This window comes from Schistocerca nitens, chromosome 2 (assembly GCF_023898315.1).
Source record: "Schistocerca nitens isolate TAMUIC-IGC-003100 chromosome 2, iqSchNite1.1, whole genome shotgun sequence".
Lineage (NCBI taxonomy): Eukaryota > Metazoa > Arthropoda > Insecta > Orthoptera > Acrididae > Schistocerca > Schistocerca nitens.
Genome location: NC_064615.1, coordinates 466,604,804 through 466,632,366, shown reverse-complemented (window position 1 = coordinate 466,632,366; position 27,563 = coordinate 466,604,804). Strand labels below are relative to the sequence as shown.

Here is a 27,563-nt window from a genome sequence, read left to right as displayed (position 1 = left end):
GAATGAAATTTCCACTTTACAGCAGAGTGTGCGCTGATATGAAACTTCCTGGCAGATTAAAACTGTGTGCCGGACAGAGACTCGAACTCAGGACATTTGCCTTTCGCAGGAAAGTGCTCTACCAACTAAGCTACCCAAGCACGACTCACGCCCCGTCCTCACAGCTTTACTTCTGCCAGTACCTCGTAACTGAGTTGAAGAGCTGGGAAAGGTGTCATACAATAAAACATAAGTCTAATAAAAAAAATTTTAAATATGAATAGAAATTTTTAATTAATTTTTCCCTAAAAAGTACATAATTTTAAAGTTTCAAATTATTTCCACAAATACTTAGTACTGTTGTAAATCACATGGCAAAATATAAATGTGGGATGACAATGGGTTCATTCTTAAAATTCCTGACTCTTGTTTTTCACTAATAGGCCCATTTTGACCAATCCTACCTTTAACGAATGCGTGTTTCATTAAATATACAGAAAGGTAAATATAAAATATGAGAATATTATCATCTTAAAATAAATCAGCATATTCTATGATTAAATTGATTGCTGACTAATTTTATACAAATCCAACTAATAGCCTATTAATTGGTAAAATAAAAATATTGAACATGGGATGTATAATTTCAAATGTAAGTAAGGTATGAAAAGTAAGTACTGACATAATAGTTCTTGTCCATGATGCTTGGACCAGAAATATTAAATACAAAAATTTAAATACATGATGCTTGCTTTTGAATAATAGGTGCCTATATTATATAGCTGACTAACAATAGGTCATGATATTTTTTAAACAACTATGAGTAAAATATCAATTAATACCAACTAGAGGAAAATTAAGCTTCAAATTCAATGCATGTTCTCAAGAAATTCTCATGCCTTCACAGATTCATTTTTAAAAAAAGGCAACTGGGTCTGGCTTACATCACTTTCAACAAGAATGTATGCTCTCCGAGTCAGAGTAAATGGATTTACTTCTGCAAGAACATTCACCACTGGCACCAACAGGACATCTGAATGTATAGGTTATGAAAATGATGTGGAGGGAAGTTATTTTCACTTCAAGTTCTTTATTTTTCTCAAAAATGTACCAAAGCCACTAGTTTTTGTCATAGACAGTGATGACAGCCTGATGTGTCTTGTAACATCAGTTTGTCTGGTGATGAAGTGACTTCCCTCTCTCAACCATGCACATCCTCTGACATTTGTTTAATAATTTTGATGTAGTGGTGGCAATGAATGCATGAAACTGCTGTGTTCCTTTGATTGTCAACACTTCAAGCCGACTTTTTAAGAACGTTTCTGAAGCAGCGTAATCTTCTTGAGTGAAATAAGCAAAAGCTCTTCCTGCATGTTATCTACTGCTCACTCAAATAGATCTCATTAGATTTGGATCTGGTTGTGGAATAGCCTTCGCAAACTTGCACAAGCTGCCAGTCTCTTAAAGGAACCCCCTACGCCATCACCAAGCTCTTTCCATGCGCTGCAGCTGAAAAGTGTCACACTACTATTATGCTAAAGTCATCCTCGGGAAGTCAAAGGTTCAGAACATTCTCCTTATTTTTTAATTGAGCGGTACAACCATCTGAAAAACTGTAAATCTTTTTTTAAGCTTTTTAAATTTGTTAGATAAGAAATTAGCTTCTTTTGAAAGGTGTAAACAGAAAATGTATTATGCTGAAAGCAATCAGAAACATTCATAAAGCTCTCGTGCTCAGTTTTGTCATCTTGTATGTAATATATAAAGAAGGAAGTATAATATGTTTCCTTTTACAGTGGTAACTCTGAGCTTTATCCTGTATAACTATACTATAAATTTCTGAAAAATCACATAAATTCTGATACATTAAGATTTTCTCTTGTGAAGTTAAGGAATGCTCTTTGTTGCTTGGCAATGAAGTAATATTGAACAAAAAAGGACATCTTACTACATATTAAGTCTATAAACTCTTCTGAAGTTTTCTGCGTGATTTCCAGATTCCAGCAGTCAGCTGACACCCACTTGAAGAATTGAAGTCTCAAATTTTCCATCAAGAGAGAATTGCAAAATTTTATCTATTACTGTCTTTCCTGGGTAACATTCACAATTTCCCACATTACAATCAACTGATGGTGGGTTGCAAAGCAGTTGTGTGATGCATTACTTGTAATTGTGTAAGTGCCGTTTGATACCATATTTACTATGACATTTTCTGTCAGTAATTTTGTGTTTTGGTGAATTGTGCACATACAAACAGAGTGTGTGCCATTCCGTCCAGCTAGTACACAATGTTTCAGCCTCAACTCAGCAAATTTAGAGAAACCTATTTTTATGTTAGGGCATAGTTCATATCAGTTCAGGCAGGCTAGGAAAAAATCTTACCTTCATAGTCTTTGATGTTATTGAATTTAGCGTATGTTATAATGGAGCACTAAGTATGGAACACACATATTTTGTTTTATCCAAAAAATTTCTGCTCCGAGATACAGTCCTCCAAATATGGAGTCAACAGAGGTGTCCAATCCCATCCATCGGCTTTGACCTGTGATGTAAAGGTGTTTTGATGTATGATGTCATGACAGCACGGAGTTTAGTTTATGAGTGTGTGGTGTTAGTCGATGTCTTCTTGTTGCATATTGTGGTTTCCTCTGGTGGTGTGTATATGGCCCGTGTGTAATGTGGTGTATTGGATTCATTTGGGTGTCGGTGCCTGAAGTGTGCATTTATTGGTTGTGACTGTTATAGAAGAAGGGAAATTAGTTTCAGTGATTCAAGAATTAAGTTTCTATTGTGTTTATGTTATTGCGGTGACATTTTATGTTATTGGTTTGCTGTCTGTCGCACAGTAAGTCGTTTAATTCAATTTGTGACTTTTTTGTTAGGTATGGACATGACTTACAACTTTAATAGTGTGCATTTGCGAGCTAAAAGGGGGATAATATGTTGTCTGTCATTAAGTTTCTGCAACTTTTTGGGCTTGTGGCGGAGATAGTGAAATGCAGCGTACGCGAGTTGGGAATGTGCACGATTGGGGTGTTTGACCTTGTGTGTAGCGCCTAAACTTTTTTGTGGTAAGTAGTAGTTTTTTTTGGGTCTACTGTTCACACGTTATGATTTTTGGTGTGGTTCTTATGTGTTGTTAGGTTGGTGTTATTTACTGCATGTGTGGTTGATTTATGTATCTTAGGGAAAGTACTCTATTTCAATTTTTTGGTATCTTCAGTTGTATTTGAGCTATGTAGGTCAAGGTAAGTGCCAAATTCCAATTTTTGCTGTTTTAGATGTTGGTTTCGTGGTATCTACAGTTGTGGTGTGATCATAATTTTTGGAATATTTGGTTTTTATTTTGTGGTATCGACAACTGTGGTTGAGGTATGTAGGTGAAGGGAAGTGACCGATTCCTGTTGATATTTTAAGTGTAGCGGAATTTGGGTATTTTGTGGTGGTTTTATGTCGTCATTTTGTATGGTTTGGGATCGTGGTGTGTGTCTGTATGTGTTTATATTTAGTGTTTCCCCACCCAAAAACCCCCAAATTCCCGTGCTGGTCTCATTAGTTTGATTATATTTTGTAGGGAGATGCGTTTGTTGGTTTTGTACATATTTTCATGTTTGTTGCCATGTTTATGTAATGACATCGGCGCCATATTGGAGACGCTGAGAATGGTCGTTTCCACCATACTGGCGACGTCATGGGTCAAGCAGACTGATGGTATCTGACGCTTCTGTAATCCCCCAAAGATGACACTATGCATACCATTTTGAAGATGCAAAGTTTGGAAAAAAAATTTTAAATGTTGTATCTCTGGAACAGTTCTAGATGTTTTGTTGGGTTTTTTATTTGAAAGATAAATGCTTTATGATTACACAGAAATCCTCCATTTGGACTTTCCTGTCAAAGTTTTTTTTACTATAGAGTCATTCCATGTCAAATCAACACACCTATTTTATCTCACCCTCTTAGATTTTGCTGAAAGTTGGTATACTTATAGCGGGCAATGAGACTAAGTAAAATACCAAATTTCAATTTTTTATCTCAAACCATTCCTGAAATATGGCTATGTAAACTTTTCTACAACCAGCCAAAAATGTGTGAACGAACTTTTTTTAAATTGTCCTAGGAGCTGCCCTAATTGAGCTAGAGAACTGGGAAAGGTGTCATTTTGCAGCATTTTGCATGCCTTTTCCAGGGATATACAACAAAACATAGCTTCTAATTAATAACCTTTTTCAAAATACTAATTAATATTTTGATTTAATTTTAATTTTTTTACAGAAAGTACATAATTGAAAAATTTGAAAATATTTCCATAACTACTTCATACTATTGTAAATCACGTGGCAAAATATAAATCTTGGATGATGATGGATTCATTGTTTAAAAAAATTATTCCGGACTCTTGTTTTTCACTAACAGCCCTAGTTTGACCAAATTGACCTTTAACAAACAGGAATTTCTTTAAAATATACTGAAAGGTAAGTAAAAAAAGTATTAGAAATATAAAAACATCACCTCATTAAACCAAACCTAATCAGCGTATTTTATAATTAAGTCGATTGCTTATTTTAATTTCATACAACCTCACTAACAGTATATTAACAGATATAACAAAAACAAGAAATTGAGCATTTAACTACAAACTGAAATGAAGTATGAATAAGTACAAATATTTACATAATAGTTCTGGTCCATGATGTTTGAAATGGAACTATTAAACGAGTTAAATACGTAATGCTTGTTTTTGAGTAACAGGTATCTGTACATAGCTAAATTTAACACAATAGGTAGTAACAATAATTTTGAAACAACTTTCTATAAAATATACATTAACACTAACCTGAGACAAAAATTAAGTTTTGAGTTGAAAGCAGTTTCCCAATAAATTGTCTTGGAACTTCACATTACATTTTAATAAAGCTGACTGGCTTTGGTTTACATCACTTTCATTAAGAATGTATTTTCTCCCTGTCGGAGTAAATGGATTCACTTTTGTGAGAACATCCACAACTGACACCCACAGGACATCTGCATGTGTAGGATAAGAAAATGACTTAGCTGGTCCACACGGATGAAGAAAAGTTATTTTCACTTCATCAAGTTCTTCGTTTTTTTTCTAAAATATACCCAAGCCACCAGTTTCTGCCATATACAGTGGTGACATAGCCTGATACATCTTGTAACTTCAGTTTGTCTGGTGATGTAGTTACTTCCCTCTCCCAACTCTGCATATCACCTGAGAAGTATTTGACTATTAATTTTGATGTAGTGTTGGGAATGAAAGCATGAAATTGCTGTGTTCCTTTGATTGTCAATGCCTCTTCAAGTCGGCTTTTTAAGAATATTTCTGAAGCGGCGTAGTTTTCTTGAATGGAATATGCAAAATCAACATTTGTGATTATCTACTGCCCACTCAAATAGATCTCATGCGATTTGGATCTGATTTTGGTTGGCCTTTGCAAACTTGCACGAGCTGCCAGTCTCTTTACTGAACCCCCTACTCCATCACAAGGCCCTTTCCCATGTGCTGTGGCTGAAAAGTGCCACTCAGCTTTTATGTTGAAGTCTTCCTCATGAAGGCAAAGTTTCAGGAAGTTTTTCTTATTTTTGTACTGAGCGGCAGAACCGTCAGAATAATAGTATATCTTTTTTGGAATCTTTTTAAATTTGTTAGATATGAAATTAGCTTCTTTTGAAAGGTGTAAACCACAGTTGTATTGTGGTCCAGGCAATCAGAAACAATGACAAAGCTCATATGCTCAATTTTGTCTTCCTGTTTGTAATATACAACAAAAGGATGAATGGTAATCTGTTGTCTTGACCAGTGGAAACTCTGAGATTCATCCTGTAGAACTATACTATAATTTTCTGAAAAATCACATATGACAACAAATTCAGATTCCATAAGGTTTTCTCTTGTGGAGTTAAGGAATGTTCGTTGCTTGGCAATGAAGTCATGCCGAATCAAAGTCGACATCTTACTACAAAATAAATCTATGAATTCTTCAGAAGTTTTCTGAACAATTTTCAGATTACATTGGTCAACTGACATCCACTGTCGGAACTGAACTTTTCAATTAAGTTTTCATGATAAGAGTCTTAAAATTTTACGTATGACAGTTTCTCCTGGACAGTATTCACAGTTTCCCATGTTGCAATCTACTGATGATGGGTTGCAAAGCATTTTTGCAATGCACTGCTTATAACTGTTTAAGCTGCTGTTTGTTACTGTATTTAGTTTGGCATTTTCTATCATTAATTTTGTTTTGGTGAGTTGTGCACACGCAGACAGTGTGTGTGCCACTCCGGCCAGCTAATACACAATGTTTTGGTCTCAACTCAGCAAATTTCGAGAAACCTATTTTTGTGTTAGGAAACTTGTCTTTAAAATGTTTGTGAGCTTCTTTAAGGTTACACAAAATAAGTCTTTTTGATATTTTTGTTTTATTTCCACTTGTTTCTGTAATTGTCACACAATCTTTAATACCTGGCATTGCTCTGCTAACTTCATTTTCATAAAATGAATGTACAGTTTTGACAGTTTCTGTTGGTAAACACTTCCCTGGTTTGGGGTTTGGACCTTCCATGAATCCTCTCTCTCAAAATTTTTTCGACTGCCGAACAATGTAATTAGGAGCATTAAATTCCCTCGTTATTTTCATGGCACTCCACTTTTCAGGTAAACTTGTAAGAATCAGTTTATTTGCTCTACTTATAGAATTTTTAAAGTTTTTTGTAAGATTTTCAAGAATGGATTCATCAGTATCAGTAACTGACGAAGTTTCAGGAGCAACAAAAAGTTTACGTGTCATTGATGACATTTTCTTCACTTTTTATTTGGTGTAATGCCTATATGTTAGCTTTCCCTTGTCAATTGGGGACTCACCTAGTTCTTGAAGTGTTGTGTTAAATGTTTTAACAGCTACTGAAGTTGGAGTGAAGTCAGGGTCTTGGTCTCTGACGATTATCTCTGATCCAGAAGATTCTTCAACACTTTCATCACTGATGGGCTCTGGTGTATTTTTCAATTTGGTTACATCTTTCCTACATTGATCAAAAATCTTAGCACCACTTGGTATTTGAGGAAATAATTTGGGCATCCATGTTGTGACATTTCTCAGTTTTTTTCTGTCTCTTATAAAATGATTTCACTTCAATGGATTACAACACTGCACTCCTACAGCACTGAACTTTTTACTTGGTTCCATATTTATGCAAAAACCACTTATAAACTGTCCATCAATGTATAGATTTACTTGAAAATGAACTATTAAATATAATAGATACAGGCTGGTCAACACCGAGGTAACAATTGATTTGCACTAAAACCACAGAGCACAATAATGCTGTAGGCACACAAACCCTTCGAAGGTAACAATGTAGACTACATAATCTCAACAATGGCTCCAGTCTCTGAATTATTGTACAGACATCAAGCCCTATGTATACGGTCCTCTACTGACTTACTACCTTAAAGGTCAGTTTGGTCAAACTAAGGCCGTTAGTGAAACAAGAGTCCGGAATAATTTTTTTTAACAATGAACCCATAATCATCCCACGTTTATAAAATGGTTCAAATGGCTCTGAGCACTATGGGACTTAACATCTGTGGTCATCAGTCCCCTAGAACTTAGAACTACTTAAACCTAACTAACCTAAGGACATCACACACATCCATGCCCAAGGCAGGATTCGAATCTGCGACCGTAGCAGTCGCGCGGTCCCGGACTGAGCGCCTAGAACCGCCCCACGTTTATATTTTGCCATGTGATTTACAACAGTATGAAGTAGTTATGGAAATATTTTGAAAGTTTTCAATTATGTACTTTTTGTAAAAAATTAAATAAAAATATTAATAACCATTTTGAAAAATGTTATTAATTAGAAGCTATGTTTTTTTGTCTATCACTGGAAAGAGCATGAAAAATGCTGCAAAATGACACCTTTCCCAGTTCTCTAGCTCAATTTGGGCAGTTCCTAGGGCAATTTAAAAAAAGTCCGTTCACACAGTTTTGGCCAGGTTTTGAAAAGTTTACATGACCGTAGTTCAGGAATGGTTTGAGGTAAGAAATTAAAATTTTTCTTAGTTTCAGCACCCACTACAAGTATACCAACTTTCAGCAAAATCTAAGAGGGTGAGGTAAAATTTTTATTTGAAGTGTGTTGATTTGACATGGAATGACTAGCATTCTGAACTTTTTTATAATTTATGAAAAAGTTTTTTCCAAAAACGGCAATCCATAAAACAGTCTTTTTCCCTGTTGATTGGTACCATATAGTTCTACATTCCCTGAAAAGGAGAGCTTCCATTTCTAGGTTGAACAGCTTTTATAAACAACTGAAATTTTTGCCACAGCCTACATAAAACCTGTTTTATTATCACATTATCACGTAACAGGCCCATACACATCAAAACTCAGCATCATTTAACGTAATTTTAGTTTTGAAAGATGAGTAAGAAACTCATTTTTCGATCATTTTAAAAGGTTCCAAAATGTATGTGAAAGGTCCAAAGACGTAAAGGTTTCAACTTTTACAACTTCCGTGTACTCTGTCTTGTACTGAAATCAGCAAGTTAGTCAACTAAAAATGTGTTCCACTGCTTCAGTATCTTCCTTTGATATAGAGTGATGCCTTCCTATTGAGCCAGTATGAACTGAAGCATTTACAATCTTCAAACCATTGTGAACAGGAAGTGAGCACTGATGGTGGCGTTGCTGTCCTTCAGCTGGAAACTTATATCCAGCAGCTGGTCCATGAGGTAGCATAAAGATCCCTACAATTTCATTTAACTCATAACTGGTGTCTATATTCTCTGCAATCCACCAATCACAGTCATACATACATACACACCACAAACATCCCCTTCTCAGGTCGTGAATCTGAATATTAGCTTCCTGTTTCTGAGGTGTTTGTCACATTAACGAAATATCTTTTTCTTGCTCTTTGAAGTGCATGCAATACGAGTTCGCCCATCACCGAGTCCAAAAACGTGTCTTCTGAATTCCTCTCACAGGAGTAGTTTGTTTCAACCATTCTTGTTTTTTCTGCTCATGGAATTCTTCGATTTCCTCTTTGGGCAAAAGAATGAAGGCTTTGGAGACGTAAGATTTCACGACCCTTGTAAAATCCTCAGCATTCTGAATTGCAGCTGTATTTGCTCTGGGAAGATTATGTTTTGTAGCATGGCGCTTCAGCAGGCCTCTTACACTATCACAAGGCCCCTTCTCATGACCAGTAGCACTGTATATCCAGTCAGTTGGCACATGCGACTTATTCAATTCAAACAGCCAGTAATTATTTTTAAAATGACTAGAAGCACCATTAGAAATAATGAAGATCTCCTCTGCCCCTGTTTCCAGTTGAATTTTGCGCATTGCTAGCAAAGCATGTGCCGAGTCATCACTTATAACTTCAACACTTGTGGTCTTGTTTTGAAAATGCCACTCTTGTAAAAATTGAAACCTGATCATTAGTCCAATGATACCCTTTTACTTCTTGTGGGAGAATTACAGACCAGTTCTCAGCAAAATCACAATGAAGCACTAAACATGGTTCCTCAGCCTGTACACACCCTTTCACTTCTGCAATGTGTTGCAGTTTCTTCAGATGCTGGTGTTTTAGTGCTTTACTGACCATTTACCAAGTTCATCAATGAAACTGTCAAAGGTAACAGTTTTCTTAATTAGTTTATTTTCCTCCCATGTTGGATATGTAATTTCTGCAAAGTTACCTGCTACATCTTCCAGGCCAAGTGTCTAAAGACAGTTCTCCCTTTCCAGGGCAGTCACCACATTCTTGAAACAAACAAGTCTCTCACTTTACATCACAGACTACTAATGACTTCACACACCCAATCAAGGTGTCATGTGCTCCAGTAAGTTCAAAGTTACCACACAAAGTTCAAAATTCATGCAGTACACACAGACATCTCTATGTAGGTGTGGAACTGCCCACCTAAGTCTTAGTGAATAAAATTTTTATCTTCCATATGTGAAGTTGTATAGTTGCTCTTATAAATTGCAAAAGGTTCTTTAATACTGTGAGTCATGTACCTCTTCACTTTCACAACTCTTTGACCTTCAACTGTTACAGTTAGTCTATTTTTTGTTGGCACTCTGGTGAGCACAGTTCCATTTATCTTCCAGATAAAATGACTGCACTATTTGAACTTTAGCTGCTTATACAGGATGACCATAATAGGGATCTGGTCTTCCAAAGACTCCTTTTACAGACCTCACGTTTCTTGATTTGTTTACCATGTACTTCAATACTGATGGAACATGATTCAAAATTGTTTTCTTTGAAAATATCTCTGGAATAATCATTAAAATTTGAACCTTTTCACTGTAGGATGCACAATTTTCAACAGCTGAATTGATACTTGTGAAAAATTCCTGGCAAAGTGCTTTGGTTAATTTTCTTCTGAAGATGGAATTTCTACTTTGAAAAGTGTGGTCAGTCTTGCTGTAGTGTATTCATCCATAGCTTTAGTAATTTCTCTGTGCTTTCTTGATGCATACAGCTTATGACTCAACTTCACTGGCCATGGTTTCTTAACAGGAATAACACATCTGTAGTTGACCAATTCAGGGTATTTAATTCTTCCTCCATTGATGCAAAATCTGCACCACAGGAGGCTTCACCTTGTTTAGATACTATGATCGTTGTTATTGTGTCAAAACATTACAAAAAGTCGTCACTGGAAACATCTTCACTTTGAAACAGTCTTCAAATGAGAACACTTATTCCCAACCTGAGCAAACTCTGTTTTTTTTTTCTTTTTGTCTTATATATCACTTTTACCAACATGCAAATAATCAGCACACTTCATTACCTGTAGCCCCAGTCAGAAGACATTTCAAACAGTCATTTTCACAAAACACTGCAACTATGTCAATTGGCAAATTCCTCATGAAAACTCACTGGATGGTCTCAGATTTCTTAGAAGCATCTTCAGTACACAAATTAGCACTGAACAACTACAATACAGAAACCTGCAATGAACAACCACAACAAAGAAACTGACAAGAAACTAAAACAAAGTTTAAGAACTGCAACAAAGAAAGTGATAAGAAACAACTGCAACAAAGACAATATAAATAAACATCGAAACAAAGAAATTAGTAGGAAACAACTTGAGTGAAGACCTACATTAATTACCCTTGAAAGTTAAAAAAGTGATTTTTTGAAATAAAACATGTACAACTTAAAAGTGGAAGCTCTCCTTTACGGATAATATAGTACTACATGGTACTAATCAAGAGAAAATAAAAAAAAAAACTTATGGACTGGCACTTCTGAAAAAAATTTTCTGCAAATTATAAAAAATTCAAAAGGTGACAGACAGTAAAAGAACTTTGACACATGTCCAAATGGAGGATATCATTGTAATCAAAGCAATTATCTTTCAAATAAAAAAAATTACAAAATATCTAGAACTGTTACAGAGATAAAGCATTTTAAATTTTTTTCCGAAATTCGCACCTTCAAAATGGTGTTCGCATTGTCATCTTTGGAGGCCTGTATCTCAAGCCAGGAATTTTTTTAGAGGAAACAAAAAATGCATGTTCCTTATTTACTCCTGAATTTTAACATACGCTAAATTCAATAACATCTGAGACTATGAACGTAACCCCCCTGCCTGAAGTGAAAAGAATTATGTCTTAGGTAACTTGGCTTTAAAAATGTTTGCAAGCTTAAGGAGATATGTTACATTTCAGTTTCGTTCTGTAAATATCATGCAATCTAATACTGTGCACTACCTGGATAACTTCATCGTTTGCATAAAATGAATGTAGTTTGTACAGCTTCTACTTATAAACATTTTTTGGGTTTGGCTGTGGACCTTCCATCAACTTTTTATCTTTCAAAATTGTTTTGAAATACCAAACAATATAATTAGGAGCATCAAATTTGCACACAATCTTTCTGATACTCCACTTTCCAAGTAAACTTGTAAGAATCATTAGTTTTCTTGCCCTACGTGTAGAATTAAAAAATTTAGTTTTGAGATTTAATGAGAAAGAAGTCTCACAGCAACAAAAAGTTTAAGTTCCACTGATGATAGTTTTTTTTCCACTTTTGATCTGGAATAGTACTTAGATGTTATGTTTTCTCATCAACTGGGGATCACCTAACTGATGTGTCTGAACAGACAATGAAGTAGTTGTGAAGTCTGGGCCTTGTCAAAGATGATTACTTCCAATCTAAGTAATCTTGATCTTCAGTGTTTCTATCATTGATTGGCTCTGTATTTTTCCAACTTGGTTAAGCTACATCTTTCCTACATTTATCACAATTCATGGAGCCATTAGGTATTTGCAGAATTCTCCAGCATCCACCCTGTGATATTTCTCAGCTCTTGTCTCCAAGAAAAAGATTTGATTTCTTCAATGGACTACAATTCTACACTCTTACATCACTGCATTTTTTACTAGGTTAGCGACACAAATCACTGATTAACACTCCTTCAATTTATAGCTTTTACCTGTAAAAGAACTGTTAAACACCACATTCTACTAAAATACATTAGATAAAAAATTGTTCAATGCAGAGTAATAACTACTATAATGCCACTATAATGGCCTAGAAACGCTAATATTAACTATCTGCTTTGGAGTGAAACAATACATAACACATCCTTCCAGCAAAGGCTCTAGTCAATAACTGTACAGACAGCAAGTGCATGGCTGGAGGGAGAATGTGCTTGTTTAGACTTTTCCACAGCCAGCCAGGAACAAACTTGCTTGCCCTGCATACACTGGCTCAAGTCTGTGAAAATGGAATGTGCATTTTGATTAATCTGCTTGGACCAAAATTAATTTTTGAAAACTATTTAAGTGTTTAGTTATAGGTCCCATTTTCAAAATTGTTGTTTTACCAATTAATGAACTATTACTTTAAATTGCATAAAATTGAAGTAAGCAACCAACTTTACGTCATTATACAATATGTCGACTGATTTTGTTTTAAGATGATATTCCGATACTTAAGGCTACAGTTACTTTCCTGGATATTTTATATGAACACCTATTTGTTAGATGTACAATTGGTCAAATGGTGGCTATTATTGAACAACACGAGTTGAGGAAAACATTATTGGAGATATCAGTGATCAAAACACTAATTATGACAAATCTAGATCGCATGGCAAGTACTTTCTGGAGAGAAAAGTATATGAAAATTTCTAATAAGAACATATGGTGCATTGTTTATCACTGGAAAGATCATAAAAATTTTGCAAAATGGCATCTTCCCCAGCTCTCTCACTCAATGCAGACAGCTCCTGAGCTAATTTTTGAAAATTTTACATAGGTATATTTCAGAAACTGTTTGAGAAAAAAATTGAAATTTGGTATTTTTGTTAATCTGGCCACTCAGTATATGAAATTTAAGCAAAAGGGAGAAAAATTTTATGTAAAGTGTGTTGATCTGACATGGAATGGCTCAGAGCATAATATGGGAACAATATATCTAGATGTGATAGCAAGGATAAAATTATACAAATCTAGCTAGCCAACTGTCACACATAGTGGGAGGGGGTTGCAGGGATAAGCTTGCCAGGTTTTTTTACTTAATTTTTCTGGAGGAATACGTAGACATAGCAAAACAGTATCCCATATTGCAATGTGTATATTTCTGGCTGTCATCAGTGCCTGGTACAAATTACAGAACCTCCAGCATCATAAATTCTGTTTACAAGTGTGAATACATTTTGATTAAGATTTGCATTGTATTAAAGTTACCCCGTCGAGCCCCGCATTAAAGACCGAGACTGTTATTGAAACAGCGCTAAGCGAAATTAAATTCGGATTTTCTGAGAAAGCTGATATGCATTTTACGTCACGGCGCAACACTAGTACTGTACTCACTTCTATCGACCTCATAGAAACTTACAGTTTAAGCGAAGACACCACCGCAAAAGAAACGAGACTACAAATAAAAAAAATTTAGAGACCCACTTACCCTATCTAAATAAACTGCGTCGACGTCATTCGCAGCAGAAATTTTACGGATCATCGTTAGTAAAATTCACAGGAAGTCAGGTGTGTAATTCTTCGCAATTTTCACACCTGTAAAATAATCGACACAATCATTAACGCAGTGCGCGTGGGAAAGTAACTGGGGTACAGACATTATATGGTTAACAGAGGTTCTGTCATTACCTGTTATCGTCGAAACTACCTAATAAATAGCGGGTAAGTACGCAAATTGAATCAACGTGACAGAACCATCTCCGAATATATCATTTGGTGATACTGCCACTGGCCGGATGCACTTTAATACCATTATGCAGACTTGAACATCACGAACATCTTTATGACAAATGTACAGACGTCTAATCTGCAACAAAAAGCAGTATACACAATGCATATAAACAATCTGTCACTTGGATTCACTCAAATATTATTACACGACAACTCATTCAATAATTATACTTCTCTCAACGTGGTTAATTCAGTGCTGATTACACTGCAATTGCGTACCTTATTCGCTACTTCTGAACAATTGGAAACAAAACTTCATGCGTTTACAACCAAAACATTCGACCGTTGCAAGTTGAATTTTGAGCCACACAGTTCTGCCAACACCGCGCTTTCATTGGTTTCTGAACTTGACTGCCCAGAAGTAAAACCAAAGATCATTGAGCAAAACTATACAGTACGAATGTCTATTAAGGAGGCATTCAGAGTATCAGACGAATTGCACGAATTTTTTAAGTGTATCTCACAGTGAGACACTACTTGCGCAAGTAATTTCCTGAAGCCAGCGTTGTAAAACCAGCTTCTTAAGTGTCTACCTACAAGGTGTACACTTCAGTTTCTATATTTTGTGAATGCTGGAGCACCACTGTCCTACCAGAAATAAAAATTGGGCAGTTAAACGAGTGGTAGCAGAGTTCATGCTTGTCTGCTTGTAACCACTACAAAAGAGAAATAACAAACAAGTTTGGATTCGCGACTGGAAAGAAAAGTAATCTCTCCTAGTCAGCGACCTTGCTGAAAGGGGCTATTGTGGAAGACTTCAGAAGCTACTTCTCCCTCTAATAACGACGATAGAACTGTTCCTGAGCTTCTTAAAAGAGGTCAAGTTGCATTAAGGATTTAAGTTGCTGAACGCGAGAAATGAACGTGGAATTCACATTGCAGATCACAGTGGTGCGTTTAAAGGCCAATTCACACTGGCCGTCACATCAGAACATTCCAAAATGCATTTAAAATGGAGGCATTCACACAGTCCGTCAAAGAACAGTCACGTCAAGTCAGAGTTATTGGGGAAGAAAGTTTTGACAGCGTTTTCGACTGCTACCATCAGAAGTTACACAATTTTCTCCGTGCTCGCGTGCAAGCAGTGTCTTCTTTTCTTTAATCTTTTGAAGGTTGTTGCAGGTGTGGCATTCGACAATTTCATGTTTACACTTTATAGTTAAATATAAGGTAACATTTTACTTATTCCTGTAAAATAACCTATACTTGTAGAAGCGCAAAAGAACTGCAATTAGGTGAAAAGTGAAACTTATAGCTGCCATTTATTCCAGATGACCAGCGAAACGGACTTGGATTTTCTGTCTAGTGACGAGGAGTTCGAAGTGTTTAATTCTACCAAAAGACAAAAAAAAACATTACTCCAAAAACGTGGTACCACATTATAGCGACAGCGACCTTATGGAACGTTTTCGTATGTGGTGTAGTGTGGCAGAGTAGTTAAGTAAAAAAAATCAGGAACTCTAGCCATTAAAGTATCGGTATGACAGGGGATGGGAAGCTGCAATCACTACAGCACATTCTGATCTTTTTCTGGTTTGCTGGCCACAAAGTGGCGAGTTTTAGGGATATGGCAGACAGATCTAACATCTGTAATGGTTCTGTGCACCATGTCATAGAAAGAGTGACGTGCTATGTAAGTGGTTTAGGAGTCGACTTTACGGTATAAAATGGCCGTCCCCTGAGGTATGTTCGCATACCATCTTACACCTCTTCCCCACATGGTATGCAGCTGCTGCTGCTACATATATCAGCTGTTGATCGACAACTAAATGCGAGGATCCCACCAGAAATCTGACGAGAAGTGTTGAAGCAGAGCAAACACTAAACACAGGTTTCTACATCATCATAACTGCACATGTGCAGCAACGCCAGCTTTTTAGCATTTGAAATTAGTTGTCTGGCAGCTGCTTGCACGAACCTGGAAGCATTGTTAAAGATTCGATCACAGCTAAATATTAGTGACAAGCAAAATAGATATGACATATCTCGGAAAAAACAGCAAAGTATTGGTCACATCACAACTATAAACATGTTTGCCCCTCGGTTTACTCACAGCAATGTAAGGTGTAGTTTTACATTCCTATCTAACCGCACACTCGGAAAACTGTCCAATATTTGTGACAAGGTTGTGGGTTTACTTGTAGCAGTTTCATCTTCTGTTTTTTAATCGGTAAATCGCGACATATTCCGAATAGACAGAAAAGTGGTGGTGCCAACAAAACTGCAACGTGATCCAGAATGTGTTACAAATGCGACAAGACAAAAAATAGCATGTACATAGTTTCTAATCAATTTCTTTCAAGTCTGTAATAGAATGTCTCTAACTACATCACTACAGCAGACACACGTGATTCGCTACTTCAAAACTGTTCATTTTCATGGGCTAATTACAGAAAATGTGTCAGTAACTGATATTTAATTACATCAGATAACATCTAGAGTGATAAATCCTCATTTCGCCATCGCCTTGAAACGAAGTGTTGTTTTTACACACATGCTCAGGTGTGCATTACACATCAGAGGCTGCTGCTCAGGTAGCTGATTGTGTGTGGGGTACACACAAGAGTTTTTTAGATTATGTCACTGTTCATCCAGTCTAGATAACGATAGCAGTAGTAAATCCAGAAGCAGCAGTACAAGATTGAAAGAAATGCTTCCAACAGGTGTATTAAAATCCAAATGGTAAACTGCTGAACCATTCGCAAAAATGTGCCAGAGTTTGAAAAGCTCATGAAAAGCGGAGAAGCTCATAATACTAGGTACAGAAAGCTGGTTGAAACCTGAAATTGTCAGCAGTGAGATTTTTGGGGAAAGGATAGGCAAATGGGAAATGGAGGTGGAGTATTTGTTGCAGTAGACAAAAAACTCACATCCACCAAGATAGAAACTAGAGCTGCTTGTAAGACTGTTTGGACAAGACTAAGTGTCGAGGTTTGGCATAAAATGATAATTGGATCCTAGTATCAAACAACAGACTCATCGCGTGATGTAACTGAAATCTTTGGAGAAAACTTAAGTTTATCTGTATGTAAGTTCCCCAATCATACCTTAATCATCAATGGAGACTTAAGTCACCCACCAATTAATTGGGAAAATTAAGAGTTTTGTTAGTGGGAGGCTTGATAAGACATTCTGTGAAACATTATTAAATGCCATCTCTGAAGGCTACCTAGGACAGATAGTTAGGAATCCCACTCCTGATGGGAATGTAGTGGATCTAATGGCAACAAATAGACTTGACGCCTTTGAAGATGTCCACATCGAAACTAGTATCAGTGAACATGAAGCAGTTGTGGCAACAATAATTATCGAAGTACAAAGGACAACTAAAACAATCAGAAAGGTACACATTAAGTAAATTAAATAAAACATCATTAGTGTCATATCTCAGTGAGCAACTTTAAACTTCCAGCACAGGGCAGGAGCATGGAGGATCTCTGCCTCAAGTTTAAAAGAATAGTTGACCATGTGCTGGATAGATATGTACCCAGTAGAACAGTTCGTAATGGGAGAGAACCTCCTTGGTATACAGTCACTGTAAAGAAATTTCTAAATAAACAGAGATTACTGCATAATACATGTAGGGCTATAGATAGAGAGATGCTGAATGAAATGTGTTTGGCTGTCAAGAGAACAATGTGTAATACCTTCAATGATTACTGTAGCAGATTATTGTGAAAGTACATTTCACAAAATCCAAACAAATTCCGGTCATATGATAAGGCTGGTAATGGCACCAAAGTTAGTATCCAGTCCATAGCGAATGAGGCAGGAGCTAAAATTGAGAATAACAAAGCACAAACTGAAATGCATAACTCCATTTTCAAATGTTCCTTTACAAAGGAAAACCCAGGAGAACTACCCCAATTTAATCATCATACCACTGGAAGGATGAATGAAATAAGTATTAGTGTTGGTGGTGTTGAGAAACAGCTGAAATCATTGAAAACGAACAAAGATCCAGGACCTGATGGAATCCCTGTTAGCTTCTATACTGAATTTGCGGCTGAGTTAGCCCTCTTCAAACTATAATCTATCGTATATCCATCGAACCATAAACCGGGTGCAGTTCTTGGAAAAAAGCACAGGTCACACCTGTCTACAAGATGGGTAGTAGAAGTGATCCACAAAACTACCGTCCAATATCCTTGACATCGATTTGTTGTAGAATCTTAGAACGTATTCCGAGCTCAAACATAATGAGGTATCTTCAACAGAATGACCTCCTACATGCCTACCAGCGTGGATTTTGAAAACATCGATCGTGTGAAATCCAACTCGCACTTTTCTCATATGACATACTGAAAGCTTTGGATCAAGGCAACTGGGTAGATGCAGCGTTTCTTGATTTCTGGAAAGCATTTGACTCAGTACCACACTTTTTCTTATTGTCAAAAGTACGATCATATTGGGTATCAAGAGAACTTCGTGACTGGTTGAGGACTTTTCGGTAGAGAGGACACAGCATATTATCTTGGAGAGTCATTTTCAGAAGTAGAAGTAACTTCAGGTGTGCCCCAGTGAAGTGTGCTGGGACCTTGTTGTTAATGTTGTATATGAATGACCTGGCAGACAATATTAATAGTAAAATCAGGCATTTTGCAGATGATGCAATTATCTATAATGAAGTACTATCTGAGAGAAACTGCATAAATATTGAGTCAGATTATGATAAGATTTCAACATGGTGCACAGACTGGAAACCTGCTCTAAATGTTCAGAAATTTTGCACTTCACAAAACGAAAAAAACGTAGTATACTATGACTATAATATCAACGACTCACTGTTGGAATCAGCCAACACACGCATACATCTGGGTATAGTTCTTTGTTGGGATATGAGGACCATGATCACATACATTCACTCATGGGTGTAGACTTCAGTTTATTGGTAGAATACCAGGGAAGTGAATTCATTCTGCAAAAAAGTTTGCTTACAAATTACTCATGTGATCCATCCTGGAATATTGCTCAAGTGTCTGGGACCCATACCAGATAGGACTAACAAGGGATATTAAACACATACAGAGAAGGGCAGCACGAATTGTCACAGGCTTGTTTAATCCATGGGAGAGTGTCACAGAGGTACTGAATAAACTGAAATGACAGACTCTTGAAGACTGACATAAACTATCCCAAGAAAGTCTATTAACCAAGTTTCAAGAACCAGCTCTAAATTATTACTCTAGCAGATATACCACAACCCCCTACGTATTGCTCACACAAGGATTGTGAGGATAAGATTAGAATTATAACTGCATGTGCAGAGGCATTTAAGTAATTATTCTTCCCACATTCCATACATGAATGGAACAAGAAGAAATCTTAGTAACTGGTACAATGGGATGTACCCTCTGCCATGCATCTCATGGTGGTTTGCAGAGTATAAATGTAGATGTAGATGTGGAAGGTATAATATCCAAATGACCGAAATGTGATGGACTCAATAAGCCGTCTGAAAGGGACGTCACATGACCACTTTCTGACTTCATCCAAGTGCCAGACGCACTTCAGATTTTTAGTCATTCATTCTCCTGCCAGTACACACTTGGCTGTTTAGACATTTATGGACTGAAAATTGATATCACGTGAGCACTCAAGACACCATCCATTCTGCTCTTTGCTGCCACGCCATATCCTCCATTTGACTGCTTTCATTGGTGTTAATTAATTTTATTTTTATTTCGTTGTTGCTGTTTTTTTCCTTTGCTATTGCTGTTTTGACTGCTTTCATTGGTGTTAATTAATTTTATTTTTATTTCGTTGTTGCTGTTTTTTCCTTTGCTATTGCTGTTTTTTTATCTTGTTTCATTGCTGCCGTTCAGTTTTGTTGATATTTCATGTTATTGTTTAATTCGTTTTAGTCAACATGAGTAATTCACATGACACTCTGTAAATATGAGGAATGCAGTTCTGGGTTTAAAATGAGACAGAACTGAGGACACCCATGTGTCGAAAAAAACTAAAGGCAGTGTACTGCATCCACAGTGTATAATTGCATTTGTTAGATGCAGGTCATTAAAAAGGCATCAATTAACGGTTTCATGGCACGAATTCAGACGAAAACGGTTGTAATGTCGCGTTAGATACCCACATTTCTCACCTATACCACACTGTGAAAACCTCTTCAAGAAAGACATGGTTTGTTTTGAGTGCCAAGAAAGAGAATTTTATAGTAGTTCAGGTTTATTCACTGGATCATCCTTTATTGAACTAGTATTACAGGCATGTTCAACACTGATAGCTATTGTTTCTTCCATAACCTTTAAACAGTCATCAAAATCACTATATACTCCTTCTCTTTCCTCTGATATGTCACACAGATTAGAGTTTTTGTTTAACATTACTAACATAGGGTTACAATTGCGTTACTCATCTATTTACACTTCTGGGAATAAAGCCACACCCTGGGAGCCTACAAATTTTCCATTTGTATATTGTCACTATGTTGACACACCTTTTATATTACTTTGCTTGGTATTTTTCCATTGATGTACTGTTCTGTTACACCATAGACCACCCTTTCCTCTTTCTGTCTCATTGCACCAGGTACCTGGTAACATACCTTTAGATGTTTTCAGAAATCATAGTAGACACATCTCTTCTGAAGGAGTAAAAGTTGGGATTTAACACTTTATCATATACTGCAGAGAAGTCATTTCAATCACTGTATTCTAACTGAGGTTATGCTAATAGATCTTCTAATGCTTTTCGTGCCTCACATATTGCACATTCTAAGTTTAAGTAATTAGTAAATGGCGAATCATGTGTAGTATTACTCTATTATCATTTGCATTTAATGTGAATTCCATGTCAGATTGCACAGTAGAAAGTTAAGATAGTAGCTCATTCTCAAGTAAATCTCTATTTCAGCCAGTTATGTCATTACTTCAGGATCTCATAATAGCTTCAGATTTTCCTAAATGTGGCTCTACTTCACTTCTAATTATGGAGTCATCAAAATTTTTATCTGTGACTCTTTGTAAATCATCCACTGTGTCGAATAGATTACTTTCTAAAGCTACTCTGTTCACTAAATTATCTGGTACAGATGCAGTTCCAACCTTGCTTCCACTAATTGAGGATGATCATCGAAATCTTGTTGTTTCCTAACTGTATTAACTGTATCCCACAGTCAGAATTATAAATTAAGTACACTCAAGTATAATCACTACAGGTACTTTTAAGCAAATGACATTAGTAAATTTGTATGACACAATGATGTTACAATTTTATCTATAGTGCTGCAAATATTGAGTAAATAGTTTGTCGTAAAACATAAAGAAGCATTCACAGAGAATTTGCTCAATTATTGTGTGATGTGTAAACGAAGGATTTCATCAGAAGATGATAAATGCTTCTTTTCATTCCTTATCATAACACCCTGTAGATTTGCGGACTACATCCTCATAGATTTCAGACAGGTGTGGTTAAGTGTAGTTACGCTTGCTTTTGTTGGAAGCGCGAGAGTGACGTCCTCTACTCCTTTCATTAGCAATCTGGGATTGCAAACACTTCAGTTAAATGAGATGACGCTGGTAGTCATGCATATCATCAGATTGCTTATATCTATATTGTTTTTTTCAGTCCTGACATGTAACATGTTTTGCAAATTATTCTTGTAAACTAAGATTGCATCACGAGTTTAAAAGTGAAAGGAAGTACAAGCTCATCATAAAAGGTGTATACATAAGTGATTTTTAACGATGAGAATTAATATGAAATCATGAATTTTGAAGGCAAAAACGACTTCTTAAATGTTATTCACATATATTTAAATTCGTTATGCAAACATCGAAAATACAGTAATATGACAAATTCATGGATAAACCTGTATATAAGTAAAATGTATTAGAGCTCGCATGCACCTAATATTAAAATGACATTTATGTGTAGTTATAAAGAGCAAATTTACATCATGTTATAATTTCTTTATGCAAGTCATGTAAAATTTTACACTCCTGTCAAATACTCATAAGGTAAGCTATATATGAAAAGAATGTTTTACATATGTGAAATAAAAAGGGGCTTTGATTTTCTCCTTCCAAAATTTTGACTTCTCTAAATTTGATGTAAACCATATTCTGAGATTCGGTTTAGTACTGGTCCTAAAACCAAAAATGCATTTCCAAGGTAAGCTTTGCACTTAGCAAGTCATCCAGATACACAGTGACTTTATTAGGTAGTTCTGAACCTAAAACTTTGTCTAACGCAGAAATGAAGACACTTGTACTCACATTTAAGCCAAAAGGCGAGACACAAAATTCATAGCGTCTGCCCTCACATCAAAGGCTATGTACTTCCTACTGTCTTCATGGAGACATATCTGACAATATCATTCCTCTAAATCGATTATGGTAAGGTATTTGACTTTATGAAACTTTAGTAACTGTTCTTCTAAGTTGTGAATGAGTGTCCTAACAGAAACAATGACCTTCTTTATATTCCAGGTGTCAAGTAGAAGCCTGACACTACCATCAGATTTGGTTATTGCTAAAATAGGACTACAATACGGTGATTATGAGTGTTGGATGTCAACCCAATCCATCATCCTCTCAATTTCCTTTCTGACTGCCTCCTTCTTGGACCAGTGTACGATGAAAAACTGAACGTTTCGTGTGGGTAGACGTTCATTTTATATGTGTAACCTTTGATTATTGCCAGGTGCTTTCAAATACTTGTGCATATCAACGTATTAATTTCTGTAGCTCCCTTTTCTGGTTTTCCTACAAAAAAACTGATTCAGTTAACTTTCTTTGTACTAGTGCTAGATCCATATTTCATTCATGTAACTTCGTCTTTTAGGGTGTCACAGAAAAATACATCTGAATAAGCCAATTGTACCCTAATGTCTACATTTGGCAAATGTTTGTTTTCTGTTGTACTGGTACTGGGTAAATCTACTGATAACCTTTGTTTGTTAATCATAAAAACAACACCTTTTCTGTGCCATATACGTCTGTACCTTGTACTGTCAGAAGGTATTGATACCAATAAGACAATTAACTACAACATAACGAAAAATGCAAATATTTTATTTTCCATTCTATGACTAATTTTGGGCCGAGACCCACTTTCAAATCAACATAACAAAGTCGAAAATTGCATTTCCGAAAATGTCAACAAAATGTGTAATGTACATTCACAGTACATACAGATAAGTTATCTGTATGCACTGAAAGTACATTACACATTTTGTTGACACTATCAGAAATGCCAATTTCGATTTCGTTATGTTGATCTGAAAATAGATCTCAGGCCGAAACTAGTCATCGAACGAAAAATAAAATATTTGCTATGTGGACTGGTTTTTCGTTCTATTTATTAACAGAAGTTGCTGAACCAAGTTACTCCAGCATGCTGGAAGTTTGTAAATTAACTACAAGTTTTTCCACAACTAAAAAAATGCATTTGAAAGAAAAGTTTTCAATAGTAATGGGTATTAATCCTTCAAGCTTCACCCCTTTGGATTTGCTCCCTAATGCAGTCAGGATTCGACAGTTCTACACAGAGAAGGTTGGTGTGTGTGCTCGAATTTGTAACTCATTAAATAAATCTTGTTAGATTAGCTGTATGCAGTAGGAACGTGCATATCCAAATCAGCTGTCCTGGCATTTATTAGGCCTGTACAGATAACCTTCTGTTCTGTATCAAATTGTCCACGTTTTCCTGAAACAAGTCCTCCTTGATATCTTCTTCTTTGTTATGTCTCAGAAAATAATTAGGAGTTAATGGTACACCCCATCCCCTTCCTCGATCTGAGAATAAGGGCTTATCGCGACCCGTTTTGGTTTTCTAGATACTATGGGGGAGTAATCTCTTCGTTCTGGTTGACTTTCACTATATGCAGAGTGTGGTCTTGACTTCAGGAATTTGTGTCTTGTGGTGCCCGTGAATTAAATTTCCTTTGATCTTGATCTCCGACCAGTATATAATTGTTCTACTGGTTGTAGCTACCAGTTTACCACCGATTGGCCCTTGCCAATTATTATATTGGCTATTACCGCGGCCAAAGCTACATTTTGAATCTGTTGTCCACGACCTCACTATTTGGTATATGCTGGTCCGTTGTAATTAGGATTGTGGTTTCCTTTAAAACCTCATTCATGTCGTTGGTTTCTCTGCTTACCATAGTAACCTCTTGCACGATTATTATTATGTGGGTGGTATGGGTACCAACCATGTTGGTTGCTTCTACCATAACTACTTTGAGGATCATTACTTCACAGTTCACTTTGCGCATTATTGCTCTGGGGCTGCGACTGCTTCTGTTTATAAATAATGTCCAGCGAGTCTAGAATGGATAAAGAGTATTCTGCGCCATTCTCGGATACTGTGATCAATTTTTCTTTGATATGTGCTGGTAAGCGACTTTTGAATATTTGAAGTACATCCTCGAGAGAGGCAAGGCTCCTCCAATACCTTGTTTCGTTCAGGTATTTTTCAAAATACTTCCAGCGTCCCCCATGTTTCCTACTGAGTGGTGCTGGATTAAATACCTACTGTCATAGCCTCTCTTGGACAGGTATGGAACTGCTCAGCCATATAGGTTGCTCATAATAAAGCATCACCTTGGGCGAACCCCACAATGAAACTGAGCTTCTGTGCCTCAGTCCATCTGCATGGTAACACGTTATGGAAGGCTCTGATGAATACCATAGGGTTCCTTCTTTTAGCCTCTGCAGTAAAGATAGGAAACTGCCTGTGCCGGAGTAGCCCTTCATCAGCTAGAAGAGTAGACAGGCAGGATGTAGCCTCTGCTGCTGCCACTGCATTGTTGTCCACCCCCGGTAGCTGAGTGGTCAACGCGACAGACTGTCAATCCAAAGGGCCCGGGTTCGATTCCCGACTGGGTGGGAGATTTTCTCCTCTCAGGGACTGGGTGTTGTGCTGTCCTAATCATCATCATTTCATCCCCATCGACGCGCAAGTCGCCGAAGTGGCGTCAAATCGAAATGCTTGCACCAGGCAAACGGTCTACCTGACGGGAGGCCCTCGTCACACGACATTTCACTTCACTGCATTGTTTGAATGTGTACTGTTATACTCCGTGTATGCTGGTGCAACTGGTATTGACATTGGCAAGTCCTGTTGTATTTTCCACTCCTCTACCTCTACACCTGAACGTCTAATGGCAAATGCTAGGTAGATATTGTGGCTCTCTATTCTGCCTGACTGCAACTGATTACTAGCGACTAGTGGCTCCTTTGTGATATCAGTGCCACTAGTTAAAACTGTTCTGCAGGTTTTCTTCTGCTGCCTTTAAACCTGAGTCAGTCCTGGGCTTTAGTTAATTTTCCTTCTCCTTGTCTATGTCTTCAACCTCTTCTACATAGGTCTTATGTTCTTGCACTGCCTTCTGTTCTAGTTCCTTACTCTTATCTAGTAATCCCGTTTAGGCTCTCTCCATGAAGTTCTTTACGTCCTTACCAATTCTTTCTTGGTTTTCTTTATGAACTTACAGCTCAGTTTTAAATTATTCAATTTTACAGACATTTCCTGTAGTTCCTCAGGCAAATCTTTACAAATAATTTGCAACTCTGTAATGGTAATGGTAATGAGAGTTCGGCGTTATTGGCCTCGGAGGCCCCTTGTGGGGCAGTTCCAGCCCCAGCCGCCTTGGTGCAGGTCTTATTACATTCGACGCCACATTGGGCGACCTGCGCGTCGGATGGGGATGAGATGATGATGAAGACAACACAACACCCAGTCCCTGAGCGGAGAAAATCCGCGAGCCAGCCGGGAATCGAACCCAGGCTCGTAGGACAGCAATCCGTCGCGCTGACCACTTAGATATCGAGGCGGACGCAACTCTGTAATAACATCTTGCTTCTCCTTTACACATTTATTAATTTCTGATTGAGTCCCCTGCATTTTAATCTGTGTGTCACTCATGTTTTTCAGCTTTCCTGGCTTTTCCTCCTCCGCCTTATCAACATCGGTTACCTTCTTACCGAACTTATCTATTTCCTGGAATTGATCTATGAATAATTCCACTTTTAATTCTTTCCCCAATTTGGACAACTTACATGTTAAACCATTTGACAGATCAGGGAGCAACTTTTTTCTTAGGTGATCAGTTTTTGTATTTGTTCATTTGAAAGTTCTTAAAATGTTTTGTGTCACATGAACCCTGAAAGCATTAAATGTTTGTGTTTGTTGTTTTGAAGGAAACTTCGACGTTTGTGTTAAATTATTAAATTTTTGTGTTAGATCAATAAAGTTTTGTGTTTGTTCTTTAAAATGTTGTGTTTGTTCATTCCTAAAATCATTAAGAATTTTCATCATTCCTTGCGTAAGTTGTATCAATGTGAGGGCATCATTTTGAACACTTACTGAGTGTTATGCGATGAAATTCGGGTCCGTTTCGCCCATATGAAAATTTTAGATATAGTGGAATATGCGCTACACGCCTTTAAGTAGCATCATGCGAAAGAATGCTTCCCAGTGACATTCACTAATTTATGTCTTCTACCATAAGTAACGTTGTCTACCATAAGTAATGTCATTTATCACAACACTGAGCTATCCTCAATCACAGATGAGCTTACATAATAATCGCGGTTGTCCTCTGACTCATCGACATGTTCACACTCTATCATTTGTTGTTGCATTAGTTGTGGAGACATTTTGTGCTTGTTCTAAATTGTCAACAGTGGTTTCACCTGCTGTATCTATTTCTGTACTTGTGATTTACTAATTGCTAATTTTTAAAATGAATATCATATTTTTAATTTCTCTGAGAAAATTTTCTGAATTATTTTGTGATGTGTTGTGAACATACACTGCAATTCACTCTTATACTCATGCAAAATTATCATCATAAAATGGTTTTTGATATATACACTTTTTTACTACAATTTGAAATGCTCCTATTTTTAGGATGGGAGGGGAGACATACTGCTACTATTAGAGTGCACACAGAATAATGTGGCTGGTAGATGTGCAGTCGGCAGGGCACACCCGGGAGAGCAGTAGTGGGACGGGGTGGGGGGGGGTTGTGAGTAGGCGCTGTAGTGAAATGCTGAGCACTGGAGGGGAAGTGCCATTCTAAACTGAAGCTTATACTGACATTTGTTGCCCCTCCAACCCCACACACGCATATTGACTGCCCAAAAAGAGCCACTGTCATCTTGATTTGTTTAGCATGTGAAAAGAATTCCGCTGAAAAAGCAGCGATTTATTTTCAAATGGCTTGTTAACCATTTGTTACTTTAAGAAAACCCTCATGAGTGGCGAATTTTGATTAACACCTATGTTTCTCTTGTTGCCATGTGAAAATTTGCTTCTTTCGTCAAAACATAGTGGAGTTTACAC

The 27,563-nt window shown here is 36.9% G+C and overlaps 1 protein-coding gene across 2 annotated transcripts in view; it reads right to left on the bottom strand.

The window, feature by feature from the left end:
• LOC126236373 (kinesin-like protein KIF20B) overlaps nt 1–14,561 on the bottom strand; it is a 41,923-nt gene extending 27,362 nt beyond the window's left edge. The window contains exons 1-3 of one of the 2 annotated variants that reach the window (XM_049945620.1): nt 14,466–14,561; nt 14,145–14,322; nt 13,945–14,051 (exon numbers count right to left, since the gene is read on the bottom strand). In XM_049945620.1, the coding sequence (XP_049801577.1) occupies nt 13,945–13,998 (54 nt within the window). In that variant the 5' untranslated portion in view covers nt 13,999–14,051; nt 14,145–14,322; nt 14,466–14,561. Of the gene's footprint in view, nt 1–10,813; nt 10,950–13,944; nt 14,052–14,144; nt 14,323–14,465 lie in introns of those variants that run through there. The other variant, XM_049945621.1, reaches the window with a different exon arrangement.
• Nucleotides 14,562–27,563: the final 13,002 nt, after the last annotated feature.